Genomic DNA, 14,144 nt, shown 5'->3' on the forward strand with positions numbered 1-14,144 from the left:
GAAAGTCTATTTTGTATTGTCCTGTAAAAAGATGGTATACCTGTCAGATCATGGATGAAACTTGTAAAGTATCTGAGTCAGCATGTGTAAGATTCATCTAGTAAAGTTTTACATCCACAAGTGTATTCATCATACTCATACACGCTTCTGGTGTAGAGTCTGCAGGTTACCCATTGCATAAACATCTTTTATGAACAAGTTCTACTTTACGATTTTTCCTGCTGTGTGATTTCTAATTTTTCATAACTTCACAACAAGATCCTAATTTTTTAATAAGTGTTGTTGGGCCGAACACGTGGTCAGAATGAACAATATACAAACCGGTGAATTTTGGGTGTCTACGCCTTTGTATGGGTAGGCATTGTCCACGAACGAGTGACCCACGGATGAAATTAACAATATACAAAAATGAATTGAAAAAGTCACTACTGGAAACCGGCACTTTGCCGAGTGCCTGCGGCACTCGGCAAAGCCTGAAATACACTCGGCAAAGGCTTTGCCGAGTGCCGCACTCAGCAAAGGGCACTCGGCAAAAAATTAATCGACAAAGAAGCCTTTGCCGAGTGCCGGAAAAGCACTCGGCAAAGATTTACACTCGGCCCGTTCATCCAGCGCCACCGGCCATCAAAGTTGCTGCATTTTTTGCGCAAAGTTCGCGGCAAACGCGGCCGGCGGGATTCGAACTCACGACCTCTCTCTCGCGTGTCTGCTGCTCTACCACTGCACTACACTGTCACTTGTGTCTAGATTCCGTTATCTATCCTCATATATTATAATAAACCGAGAGTAAATTGCTTGTTTGAGGCCATAAACGAATTCAAATCAAAAAGTGGTCAACTACAAAGTTTCATAACTTTTCGAGATCTACAATTTTTATTTAGGAAGTTTTTCCATCCGAGGTCGTTTGAAAAATTCAAATTTTAAATTTGAGAGATTCAAACGTAGTTTTGCATGATAAGATGATTTCAAATCAAAAAGTTGTCAACTACATAGTTTCAAAACTTTTGGAGATCTACAATTTTCATTTAGGAAGTTTTTCCATCCGAGGTCTTTTGAAAAATTCAAATTTTAAAATTTTCAAATTCAAACGTCGTTTTTGCATGACAAGATGATTTCAAATCAAAATGTTGCCAAGTACAAAATTTCGTAACTTTTCAAGATCTACAAAGTTTATTTTGGTCATTTGTTTATCCGACATAATGGTAGTAACATTATTCATAAATCTTATATATCTCTCTTCTACTTTCATGAAACTAATATGAGACATATGAGAGAGATGTAGATTTTGTGAACAACGTTATTGTTGCTTTGTCAAATGAAGAAATGACCAAAATAAACTTTGTAGATCTTGAAAAGTTATACAACTTTGTAGTTGAAAAGTTTTTTATTTGAATTCATTTAGGGCCTCAAAAATTGCTTTGAAAAAAATAATTTGCCGAGGGCCAAAAAAATGCACACGGCAAAATGCCTCTTTACCGAGTGCCAAAAAAAAGGCACTCGGCAAATTACATCTTTGGCGAGTGCCGAAAAAAAACACTAGGCAAAGCCATCTTTGTCGAGTGCCAAAAAAAACACTCAGCAAAGCCGTCTTTGCCGAGTACCCGATAAAATGCAATCGACAAAACTTCCGGCACTCGGTAAAGTGCTGGTTTCCGGTAGTGAGTGCTTCTAACCCTCTTCAATTATTACTCTGATTTGATTTACCTCCTTAAACTAGAAAATTGGATGTTTTGGCTCCTTCAACTATATCTGCACGAGGAAGGTAAATCAGACTACATTGATAGTTTATTGGTTCAAATAGACTTTACCAAGGAAATGATGGACCGACCTGGGTGGCGATTCTAGGGCGACTATGGGGCGACTTCTAGGGTTTAGGCTGCCGCCAGTTCCTTTACTGCACGGTGACCCCCGGTCCCTGTTGGCACACCAAAGCGCCGGCTTCTACGTGCCCTCTACCATGACGGCAAGCCTACTAGGCTGGCCAGGAGTGGATCGCGTGTTTCTCATCGATCGCATCTCATCATTTTTATGGATTCCATTTGAGGTGATTCCCATCACCGTCGGATCTTGTTTGGTGGGTGGATCGGTCCGCCTAAGGCACCTTTAATTCCAACCAACAGGAGTTAGGGTTTAATTATCCTTTCGGCTGGGTTCCCAACTCGGACGTCTCCATCTTTGCTATGTGCATCTTCCATGGTGGGGTAAAAAGGGATCTCCTATGAGGAGATTGCCCATCCGAACTACGGTAAGGTGTACGTGTAGATCGGGAGACAGTATGATGGTGGGGATAGATGCGAGGAGGACGCGGTGAAGGATCTGCAAGACCTGGTCCATGCTAAAGACAAAACCCCAGAAGACATGGGGAACTTGACTACACAGACTGGGTTAGAGACACCAGTGATTGATAGAAGACTCATAGTGCACGGCAATGGCAATTTGGGGGAGGGGAGGTGAGTGATGAGGAGTTTGTGTTTGACGAAGAGGAAGTGGTGGTTGAAGTGTAGGATAGATGGATGGCGGTGGCACTCTACTACTCGAGCCAACTGTACAACACCAAGGATATGTTTACAGAACTGAGTATTGCATGGGGAGTGGAGCCGGTGAAGGTGAGGCTAATAGGGGACCTAGTTGAATTTGGTTCAGAGCAGATGCTGAATTTCATGGTGAATGAAGGGTCGTGGAAACACAAGGGGTACGCCCTCATCTTTGTAAGGTATGATGGCTTTTCAAAGTTGTCAAACATGATCATCCTGAATCTCCCGGTGTGGACTCGTATCTATGACATCCCGGTGGGCATGATGACCAGCTTCTTTATTCGGGCACTTGGCAATAAGGTGGGACTGGTCCTAGAGATTGGGGAATCCATCAAAGACTTCAAGAGAGTGAAGATCAATTTTCCCCTGGCCGATCCACTGAAAAAGAGCATTCCGATTAAGGTGAAGAGTTGTGGTGTCATGGAGTTTGTGGTCAAGTATGAAGGAGTCCCTTTGTTTTGCTTCAATTGTGGCCACATTGGCCATGCGATGAGGGAGTGAACTAAAGAGAACATTAAAGACAGTGCTAAATTTGGGAAGGAGTTGTGTGCCTCACCGCTCCATAGGCAGTTGGGTCGGTCTATCTCCATTCAGGTTGTGGCTTCTAATGCCAAAAGAGGTCTGAACTTCAGCGGCCCACAAAGGGACTATGTGGCATCAATGCACAGCTCCTCTGGTGTTTGGCAACAAGGAAACACTACTAAGGGTGCAACAAGTGGTCATGGTCCAATGGGACCAACGATGGGTGAGGAAGATGCTTCTGTAGTACCACCAAAGGCGGGCGTAAGCCAGGACATCACCAACGATCTTGCTCACGGTGTTCAGAAGATGGTGGTGGATGGCAAAATTCCAAATCTCAATGTGTCCCTGCCATTTTCAATGGAGGCTATGGTGAATGTGAAGGAAAGAGTCTCATGCTTTGACTCTTTTGTTGACTCTAGTGGTAATTCCCAGTCTCTCTCTCAGAGTATTGGCGCCAAGGTGGGACAAATAGCAAAGTCTTCTCTGTAGGAAGGGATGGCTACTACCAAACATGGCAAAGCTAGCGGTGTGGAGAGGAAGGGAACCTAGAAAGGACCTAGTGTGGTCAAGGATACTGATGAAAGGATCAAGATACCCAAGAGGGGGGTTGAATTGGGCTTCTCTAAATTTTCTCGCAACAATAAAGTCCTATCGCTTAGCCCATTTCACCCCTTGTGCCTAAAAGTGATATCTATTTTACCGAACAAAATTTTTACACCCTAGGTTCCAATCCTACTCTAGCATGGCAATTCTAGGAATGTAAATACAAGAATGTAATTGCTCAAATATAAATACTCAAAGTAAAGAGAGGAAAAGGAACACGGTGATGTTTTCCCAAAGTATCGGAGAGTCGGCACTCCCGACTAGTCCCCATTTGAGCACCTGCGCAAGGGTATAGCTCCCCGATGAGTCCACGAACAGCCACGCCCGCCAGCTTGTGGCAAACCACTAGGGCAACTAGCGAGGCATCTCCCTATTGGGGGTTGTGCACACGCACCGACCCTGATGACGTTGGGGAACGATCATGTCCCCTCGACCGACTAGTGTGGTCCACCACACTCGGAGCCAACGATGCCTCCGAAGGGTGCGGCGACCGTGCCTGCTTTGCCTCTCATTCGATGGTGGTGTCTTCGCTCACAGCACACTTCCTTGATGTAGGAACATCGTCGTGCGTCTCTATATCACGCCCGCCACTGACGGATGCAGCCATAGGCTCATGGTGCTCCATCGAGGTCACGATAGCACCCCTGCCTCCTTCATCCTCAAAGGCACTCACATCGCTACCCATCTCCATGGGCCCCTCTGACTCGAGCTCTGCCTCCACGTCGCTTTGGCTCTCGCCCACCTGGACCCATCGGCTGATCTCCTTCTCCTTTTTGAACCTCCTCTAGGCCTTCTTAGCTTTCTTATTCTTCTTGGCAAGCGCCACCTCCCTCTAGGCAGCTTGCCGAGCTATGCCTTCTAGCCCCCTTGGAAGATGCGGCCAAGATTTATAGCCCGAGAGTCCCTTCGAAATGGGCAACTCGAAATCAATCGCAACATCAAAAACAAGGAGGATAAGGTCACATGAAAAGAGGGCATACTAGATTGGATAGCTTCACAGCGTGAAGAGGTCCGGGCGTCCCTTTGTGGGAATCTTTCTCCCTTAGTTGCAGCACCCGATCGAGTCGACTCCAGACTTTGTCCTTTGGCAACTCCTCCGGCGACGCGTGGTTGGGATCCATCGGGTCGGAGTACTCTCACATCGGCTGCCTTCTCTCCGCCAGTAGGGTGACCCAATGACGGAAGAAGGTATGAAAGACCCGCAACCCATCGAGGCCATGCTGCACCAACTTTTGAAGCTCTATCTCGATGACCTCCAACTCATTCTACCGATCGGCGGGACCCCACGACCAGCTTTCCCTCCTCTCTGGCCTTCTTCTGGTAAACATCGGGAATGGCACCTCTGCCGGGTTCTTGATGTAGAACCACTCACCGTGCCACCCCGGTTGGAGTCATAGGGGGAGTATGTAGGGTAGGGGTCCGACATCTTCGGTTTCTTCTACAAAGCGAATCCCCCAACCAACACGATTCTGGGTGGCCTCCCCTTGGACAGGGCTCACCCACTGAAGACCCGACGTAAGAAGTCCACATATGGCTCCATCCCGAGGAAGGCCTAGCAGACGGTGATGAAGCCAGCGATGTGCATCACCCCAATCAGATTGAGGTGCTACAACTCCAGGCCCCACTCATTGAGGAGCCCACATAGGAACTAGTGCACGGGATAACTGAGCCCACGCTCGTGGAAGGCAAGGAAGGATATGACCTCATTGGCATGGGGGTGCAGAACAACCTCCCCTAGCACAGGAGCACTCCAATGCACCACCTCCTTCGATGGGAGCAGTCCCTTCTTGGTGAAGGCGGCTAGCACATCTTCATCCACGCTAGAAGGCCTCCAGTTCGACATCGTGCCTTGGATTTGTGAATGAATCTACGAGTTTTCTCTCCCTCACTTTACCGTCCTCTCTCCTAGAAACCGCCGTGGCGCACGAATGGGCTTGACAAAAAAGAGAAAGGAGAAGAGGCAACAGTTGGAGAAAGGCGAAAGAATGGGAGGAAAACCCTCTCCCTTCCCCCTATTTAATGCGGAGAAGCGTGCGGTGGGACGCATCCTGGTTGATGGGACGTGCCCTGCCCAATGAAACATCGTCTGGTTAACGGGATGTGGCCTAGGCTAGGCCCACCACTAACGCAATCCAGGCATAGGAAACAAGGCGCAACTACACGCAAATGACCCTCCACCTTCCTAGGTAGGGTTTGGAAGGGCCCACCAATAGAATCTCCATCAAAGAGAGGCCAATGAGTCACTCGAGTTGATCGGACGGCAGCTAGGTGATAGGTAAGGAGCAATGGGATGCCCCATGCGGGTTATGCTGGTCCCATCATGAACGATGGACACGGATCTCTTTCACACATATCCGATAAGAGCTCCCTAGACCCGTCACTCGAGCCATTGAGGTAATTTTACCAAAACCCCCTTTTTGTTTTCTAGTGCATGATCATTCATTCATTCATTCTCATGCATGCATTCATACATTCATCCTATATATCCAAGCATCGCATATGCAACTATTGCATCACAACTCTTCGCATTGCATCACGAAGTGGTAGTCACCTCATTCGACATGAGCGAGGACCAATCGGGGTTCGAAGGCTGGCCCATGAAGGGCTCAAGGCCACCTCACGTCAAATAGAGCCAGGGGAGAAAATGTAGATGAGCCCCAGCGGCCCTCGCCCAATCCGCTCTGAAGCAGACAGGGTCACCTAGACCTTCTTGTTCGATCCTAACCTCGAGCCATGCCCATAGAATCTCCATCGAGGGGAGGCCATCGGGCCACCTAAGTCAGTCTCTAGAATGGCTCGGGCATCTATCGGGAGGTAGGTTAAGGAGTAGTGGAATGCCACATGAGGGCTATGCCAACCCTATTACGAACGACGGACCCAGATTCTACTTGAACGTACCCATTATTGAGCTCACCGAGCATGTCACATGAGCCATCGAGGCAAGCAACGTTAGCTTAACACCTATAGTTGCAGAAACTGCAGACAGGGTAACACATGAAACTAGACCGATGCCTAGGTTGGTGCCCCAAAGCTTGGGTTGGCGACTCCGCCTTGCCCGACCCCTCGGTCATGCCCGATGCCTAGGTTGGCTCCCCAACACCTCGGGGTTGGCGCTCTGCCTCGCCCAATGCTTGGGTTGGCACCCTGACACTTGGGTTGGCGACTTTGCCTCACTCTACCCCTCGGTCATGCCCGACACCTAGGTTGGCTCCCCAACACCTCAGGGTTGGCGCTCTGCCTCACCCGATCCCTTGGCCACGTCCAACGATTGGGTTGGCGACTCCGCCTCGCCCAACCCCTCGGTCATGCTCGATGCCTGGGTTGGCCCCCCGACACCTCGGGGTTGGCGCTCCACCTCGCCCGACCTGTCGGCCATGTCCGACGCCTAGGTTGGCTGCCCGACACCTTAGGGTTGGTGCTCCACCTCGCCCGACTCCTCGGCCACGTCCGATGCTTGGGTTGGTGACTCCACCTCGCTCGACCCCTCGGCCACGCCCAACACCTAGGTTGGCTCCCCGACACCTCAGGGTTGGCACTTTGCCTCGCCTGACCCCTCGACCACACCCAATGCCTAGGTTGGCACCCCGACACCTCCGGGTTGATGCTCTGCCTCGCCCGACGGTGACCCACAATCTCACACCCACCGTGTGCACTCATAAAACGAGTATAAATAGCCCCTTTATGACTTCATAGAAGTCCCAAAAGGGCTTGGGAGCTCCTGTCAGGTTCATAAACTTGGGGTCCCCAATGGAACTGTTTCCCAGCAAAAAAGCTCAGCCCAGCAGACGGTGTCATGACAACGTGCACCTCTTGGGCTGGCCCAAATACATAATGATAGGCTGGGGCAATAATCTGGTCCCCAACCGGAAGGCCTGGCCAAGGTGGGGACACAGTCTGACTCTGACCTCCTTTTCTGACCAGGGATATGCAGGACCTCTGCCCGCAATTCTTCCTTGACCGGCACGATCAGGGCCAACTAGGAATGACCGACTAGGGACACCCGCTCGGTGAGGACCCAGGGATCTGGCAGAGCCGATAACGCAAGGCGCTCAAGTCAACCGCAATACCGAGGATCGTACCCTGCCATACCTATAGGACGGTGCCACCCAGCCATGCCAGACGGGCACTATGCAACCTTCTAGGCGTGTCAGAGTACAAACAGTATTGTAGGCACTGACATTTGCCATAGCAGGCGAACACGGTAGAGCCTACCACATGCATCTGACATAAACAGTATTATGGGCGTCGACGATCGTCTCATACTCAACAGCTTGGGCAAAAAGACTAGGTAGCACACGTATCCATTCTCTCTTTCTCTGACTTATAAGGCCATCCCCTTCAAACTATAAAAGGGGATGCACTCTCTCCTCTCTGGAGGACATTCTCTCTGGCTATTTTAACTCTGGCTCTCTGGCTCTCCTCAAGATAGAGAACTTGAATAGCTTAATAGCTCTAGAACTCTAAAGCTACATAGAGCATACGCTCCAATACTTAGCGCATGTTAGAGTCCCCATCACTCTTGGCCCTTCGGTCTAGAGTCTGACTAGGCCTTTAACACCCTTATCTTATTCCTACTCGTTTATAACCCCACAGCAAACTTTGAGGACATGGGCTTAGGAATAAAGTCATCGACCGACCAAAACTGGACATAGGGCACGTTGCCTGAACCAGTATAAATCCTATGTCATTGAGTGCTAGGCCACATCCGATCACAACGCATGGCAAAACTACAAATATTTACTTGTTGGTCACTTTTCGCACCGACAGGTCTCAATGGAGAATGAGCAACTCAAGCAAGAAGTGACTTACCTCACCAAGGACTTGACTCAAGTGAAAGCCAAGATGGAGCAAGCCCAACTTCATCAAGATAACACCATCAATGGAGTGAAGAAGCTTGATGAAGGACAAACCATGGTTTGCTACGTGTGCCACAAGGAAGGCCACAAGTCCTATGAGTGCAAGGGGAAGAATGGGGGAGGACCTAAGAAGAAAGAGAAAAACAAAAAGGAAACAATCAAGCTCTCCAACACCTACACCAACAAGGTGGACAAAAAGGCCTCCACACCTTGAAGAAGAAGAAAATAACAAGATGGTGGCCATCAAGGTGAACAAGCAAGTCAACATTGGGGCCAAACGCATTTGGGTGCCAAAGGAGATAATTTCCAACATGAAGAGCACCAAGAAGGTTTGGATCCCGAAAGGGAAGTGAGAAGTCCGATGGACTTCAGGGAATTTGGAGACTTGGCAAAGTATGGGTGCATTTCATGGGGTGCATCATTATGGACAAGGAAATTGCCAAGTGGGTTAGTGAATACTATGGACCCAAATTCCCCTTCCCATGTTAGGTAACTAGATTTAATTTCTTGCAATTTCAATGTGCATCTAGTTCCTTTTCATGCCTAGGTTTGCATTTGCATATTTAATCTTTTGTCTTGCATACACTGGGTATATCTTATGGTAGGCTTGCTCGGTTTTATTCTTAACCCTTGGAGCAAACCTACATGATTTAAATTGTTTAGGAGCACGGCCATATATTGTTTTATAATTGTTCATCTAATATGTGCCAAAGTCCAAATTGTAGATAATTTCTCCCGAATATCACCTTCAAAAATGATTCTCACATTCATGTGATGTCATCTTTCAAGTGGTATTTTTAATTCTAAAATCAATGTGCATGTCTCCTACAAGTATTTCATACTTGTGTGCACAAATTTAGGGGGAGGTTACTCTACAAGTTGGATGCTTTGAGACTAACACCTTTTCAAGCTTACCATGTGTGTAGTAGTCTCATTGTAAGGAAAATGGAGTCCTCGGAGTTAAGCATCATACTTCAAATATCCACCACCTATTGCAAGTGGTATAAATCAAATTGATTTCCACATGTGGTATTTCTAAACCGACATCATCATGTTGATTTCACTTTGGAATTTACATGCCTTCTCCATGCATTATATAGATTAAACTCCCTTAAACATTAATTTGCCAATTATGCATAAACTACATTCTCCATAATATGTATGCATATATTTAGGGGGAGCTTAGTCTATGTAATGTAAGAGTCAAATTTTGTGACCTATTCCACTCCACATACAAAGGATCACAAAGTTTGACCCTCCCTTGTGCTACTAATGTCTTCATTTTTGGTGTTTGATTCCAAAGGGGGAGAATTTATAGGACCAAAAGCAAGCCCGATCATAATAATTTACATGTGGTAATGGTCCGAGAAAGGGAGGATTGTGGATTATGGAGTTAGGGGGAGCCTTAAATCTATAATGCCACATGGGGACATTTGTAAGGGCAAGATAAGTTTCCAAAGATATTTACATGTGGTATCTTTTAGCATCATAAAACCTTGCCCTTTGCATTGCATCCTAGCAAGTAAATAGTTTTTAAATTCCAAAAAATTTATTATTTGCTTGTTTTGGTCGTGTTGTCATCAATCACCAAAAATGGGGGAGATTGTAAGGAAAATGGACCCTAGGCCCATTTACTTTGGATTTTGGTGTTTGATGACCAACACAACCAAATTGGACTAATGAATTTGCAAGTAATTGTTTTGTAGTTCAATAGGGAGCAAGACCTGACTTGGACGAAGGTGACATGATGATCCCAGGATCAACACCACAAGAAAGACCCTAGAAGCACAAGAGAAGACCCAAGATATCAAGCAAAGTCCAAGCACAAAGATAGGAACCAAGACGGACATAAGTTCACGAAGAAACGAGCTTCACAGAGGTGACCGGACGCAATCCTTTTAGTGATCGGACGCGTCCGATCAAGATGCTCGGCAACGGCAGGTGTCAGCAGCAGCGACCGGACGCGACGATGACACTGTTCACCATCACGACAATAGCTCAACACTGACCGGACGCTGGAGGGTAATTGACCGGACGTAGGAACTATAGCATCCGATCGAGTCCAGAGAGGTTCCAGAGCGGCGCCAACACGATCGGACACGTCCGAACGACAGTGACCGGACTTAGCGCCGAGTCCGATCAACACGCTAGCCTCAATGGTCGGGACGACCGGATGCGTCTGGTCAGGATGACGGTAACGTTCGGTCAGTAGCAGAAAGGTGGGTTTCGTCCCCAACGGCTACTTTCTCAGTGGGGCTTATAAATAGACCCCCCAATCGGCCATTTGAGAAGTGGAGAGCTGAGAAAACATACCAAGGGTGTTGATACACTATTTTAGTGATCTTCATTGTATAGTGCTTAGTGATTCATTAGGTGATTAGCGTAGTTGCTTTGCGAAGTGCTTAGGTTGATTAGACCACCACTTATGCGCTTGCTCTAGGTTTAGGCCTAGTGTTTAGTGAGGTTTGCACACTTCTTATCACTCGGTGTTTGCGCGCACCATTGTTGTACATCGGAGGGGCTGTAGTCTTGCAAGATCACACCAACAACATTTGTGGTGTGGCCGCCACTGTGTATCGGAGGGAACAAGGCCCGCGGCGTTTTGGCCGGAAGCTTGATAGTGAAGATAGTGCGGAGCATCCAGGAGAGGCTTGATAGAAGGCACGTCGGAGACCCACTTGCGCATGGGGAAAGCCTGAGGCTATCCATGGAGTTACTCGACCGGGAGCTTAGCCCTTGCGAGGGGCTTTAACGAGGACTAGGGGGAAGCTTGCGCGCTTCTCGATACCTCGGTAAAAATACCGCATTCGTCGACGGAAGTTTGCATATCTCTACCTTACTCTTTAGCTTCTGCATTTACATTGTTTGCATTACTCTTATGGTAGAGATAGCAACACACTAGCAAAACCATAGTTGCACATTTAGATAGTTTATCTTTTTTTGCATATGTTTTACTAGGGTTAGAAAAAGAGGCCATAGTTTAGAATTAGAATTTTAAGTTGCCTAATTCACTCCCCTTAGACGTCACGGTCCCTTTCAATTTGTTTCCATGCAAACACATGAAAACGGTTCTGTTGCGATCATAGTTTACCAAATCTATCTATAGAGAACAACAAAATGGCCGGGTACTTGTTTTGAGAGGGGGCATCTTTCGGTTTGTGCGTACTGCCGTACATCATGTAGTTGGTACAAGTAGTTGATAAGATCGATTATTATGTGAAAGCATCTAATAGTACGGTTGCTCTCATAAGATAAGCAGATCGAGCTCTAACTATAGTATGTTATTATACCAGTAAAGATATGTCCTGGCGTGGCTGCAAACAATATTATGTGTCATGTGCCAACAATTATAATATATATTGGGCATCGGACTTTAACACTAAGTGCCAAATAAAGTTGACTGCAAACTTCTTGAGCATTTAATTGAATACTCCAATGTTGAATTAACTAGTTGAACCAGCTGAATGAATAAATAAAAAGCAGAATCGAATTCAAGTAGTTTCTAGTAAAAAAACGAATTGAATATATTTTGAATTATCAAGAAATACGGTGATACACTTTATTTCATGAGCGGATCCCATATTTAACAGTGAAAGCCATTTATTCTATCAAAAATGCTAAGGTGATGTTTAAAAATCTGTTTCAATCAAATTATGTATCTACTGTAGTGGATGTCATTCAGAGAAAAGACATGTCGACATAATGTAGCCACATGCCATGTGCCAAACGTAATTGACCATTTAGATTTCGAGGCTGTGATCCTGCACTATTAGATTTTTTTGTCTTCGAGTATGATGTCAGGTATCCGTACATTTATGTAAGAAAAATGGACCCTAGACCTATTTACTTTGGATTTTAGTGTTTGATGATCAACACAATCAAATTGGACTAATAAATTTGCAAGTAATTGTTCTGTAGTTCAATAGGGTGCAAGACGTGACTTAGACAAAGGTGACATGATGATCCCACGATCAACACCATAAACAAGACCCTAGAAGCACAAGAGAAGACCTAAGATATCAAGTAAAATCCAAGCACAAAGATTGGAACCAAGCTGGACGCAAGATCGCGAAGAAACGAGCTTCACAGTGGTGACCGGACGCAGTCCTTATAGCAACTAGACGCGTCCGATCAAGATGCTCGGCAACCGCAGGCGTCAATAGCAGCGACCGGACGCTGAGGATTCAAGTGACCGGATGCGACGATGACACTGTTCAATGTCGCGACAATAGCTCAGCACTGACTGGACGCTGGAGGGTAATCGACCGGATGCAGGAACTGCAGCGTCCGATCGAGTCCAGAGAGGTTCCAGAGTGGCGCCAACGCGACCGGACACGTCCGGCCAAACTCAGCGCCGAGTCCGATCAACACACTAGCTTCAACGGTCAGGATGATCAGACGTGTCCGGTCAAGACGACGACAGCGTCTGGTCAGTAGCAGAAAGGTGGGTTTCATTCCCAATGGCTACTTTCTTAGTGGGGCTTATAAATAGATCCCCAACCGGCCATTTGAGAAATGGAGAGTTGAGGAAACATACCAAGGGTGTTGATACATCATTTTAGTGATCTCCACTTGCATAGTGCTTAGTGATTCATTAGGTGATTAGCGTAGGTGCTTTGCGAAGTGCTTAGATTGATTAGACCACCGCTTATGCGCTTACTTTAGGTTTATGCATAGTGTTTAGTGAGGTTTGCGCATCTCTTATCACTCGGTGCTTGTGCTCACCATTGTTGTACATCGGAGGTATTTGTAGTCTTGCGAGATCACACCAACCGCGTTTGTGTTGTGGCCGCCACCGTGTACCGGAGGGAACAAGGCCCGCGATGTTTCGGCCGGAAGCTTGATAGTGAAGACATGTCGACATAATGTGGCCACATGCCATGTGCCAAACGTAATTGACCATTTCGATTTCGAGGCTGTGATCCTGCACTACTAGATTTTTTGTCATCGCCTATGATGTCAGGTATCCGTACATTTGTTTCCGTGCAAACACATGAAAACGGTTCTGTTGCGATCTTAGTTTACCTAATCTATCTATAGAGAACAACAAAACGGCCGGGTACTTGTTTTGAGAGGGGGCATCTTTCGGTTTGTGCGTACTGCCGTACATCATGTTGTTGGTACAAGTAGTTGATAAGATCGATTACTATGTGAAAGCATCTAGTAGTACGGTTGCTCAGAAGATAAGCAGATCGAGCTAACTATAGTATATGTTATTATACCAGTAAAGATGTGTCCTGGCGTGGCTGTAAACAGTATTATGTGTCATGTGCCAGCGATTATAATATAGGCCCGGCATCGGACTTTAACACTAAGTGCCAAATCAAGTTGACTGCAGACTTCTTGATCATTTAATTGAATGCTCAAATGTTGAATTAACTAGTTGAACCAGCTGAATGAATAAATAAAAAGCGGAATTGAATTCAAGTACATGCAGCTCAACCATAGGAACAAACAATACGTCCCGACGAACGTAAAAGATGGGAAGATGGTTGCCCACAAGGTTTGAGTGAAAGCAATAGATATGGAAACAACCCATTTTGGTGTCTGAGGATATCATTACCACTAAGGATAAGCCTTAAAGTGTTTGTGTTCCAGCGGAATATATATGAAGCCCATGCCACAGATT

General features: G+C 46.6%; 1 protein-coding gene across 1 annotated transcript; it reads left to right on the top strand.

The window, feature by feature from the left end:
- The first annotated feature begins 2,513 nt into the window (after positions 1 to 2,513).
- On the top strand, positions 2,514 to 3,035 carry LOC136488254 (uncharacterized). The gene has a single exon (XM_066485250.1). It carries the CDS (start codon positions 2,514 to 2,516, stop codon positions 3,033 to 3,035), a length of 522 nt encoding a protein of 173 aa, XP_066341347.1.
- The last annotated feature ends 11,109 nt before the right edge of the window (positions 3,036 to 14,144 follow it).

The sequence above is a fragment of the Miscanthus floridulus genome, chromosome 10 (genome assembly GCF_019320115.1).
Source record: "Miscanthus floridulus cultivar M001 chromosome 10, ASM1932011v1, whole genome shotgun sequence".
NCBI lineage: Eukaryota > Viridiplantae > Streptophyta > Magnoliopsida > Poales > Poaceae > Miscanthus > Miscanthus floridulus.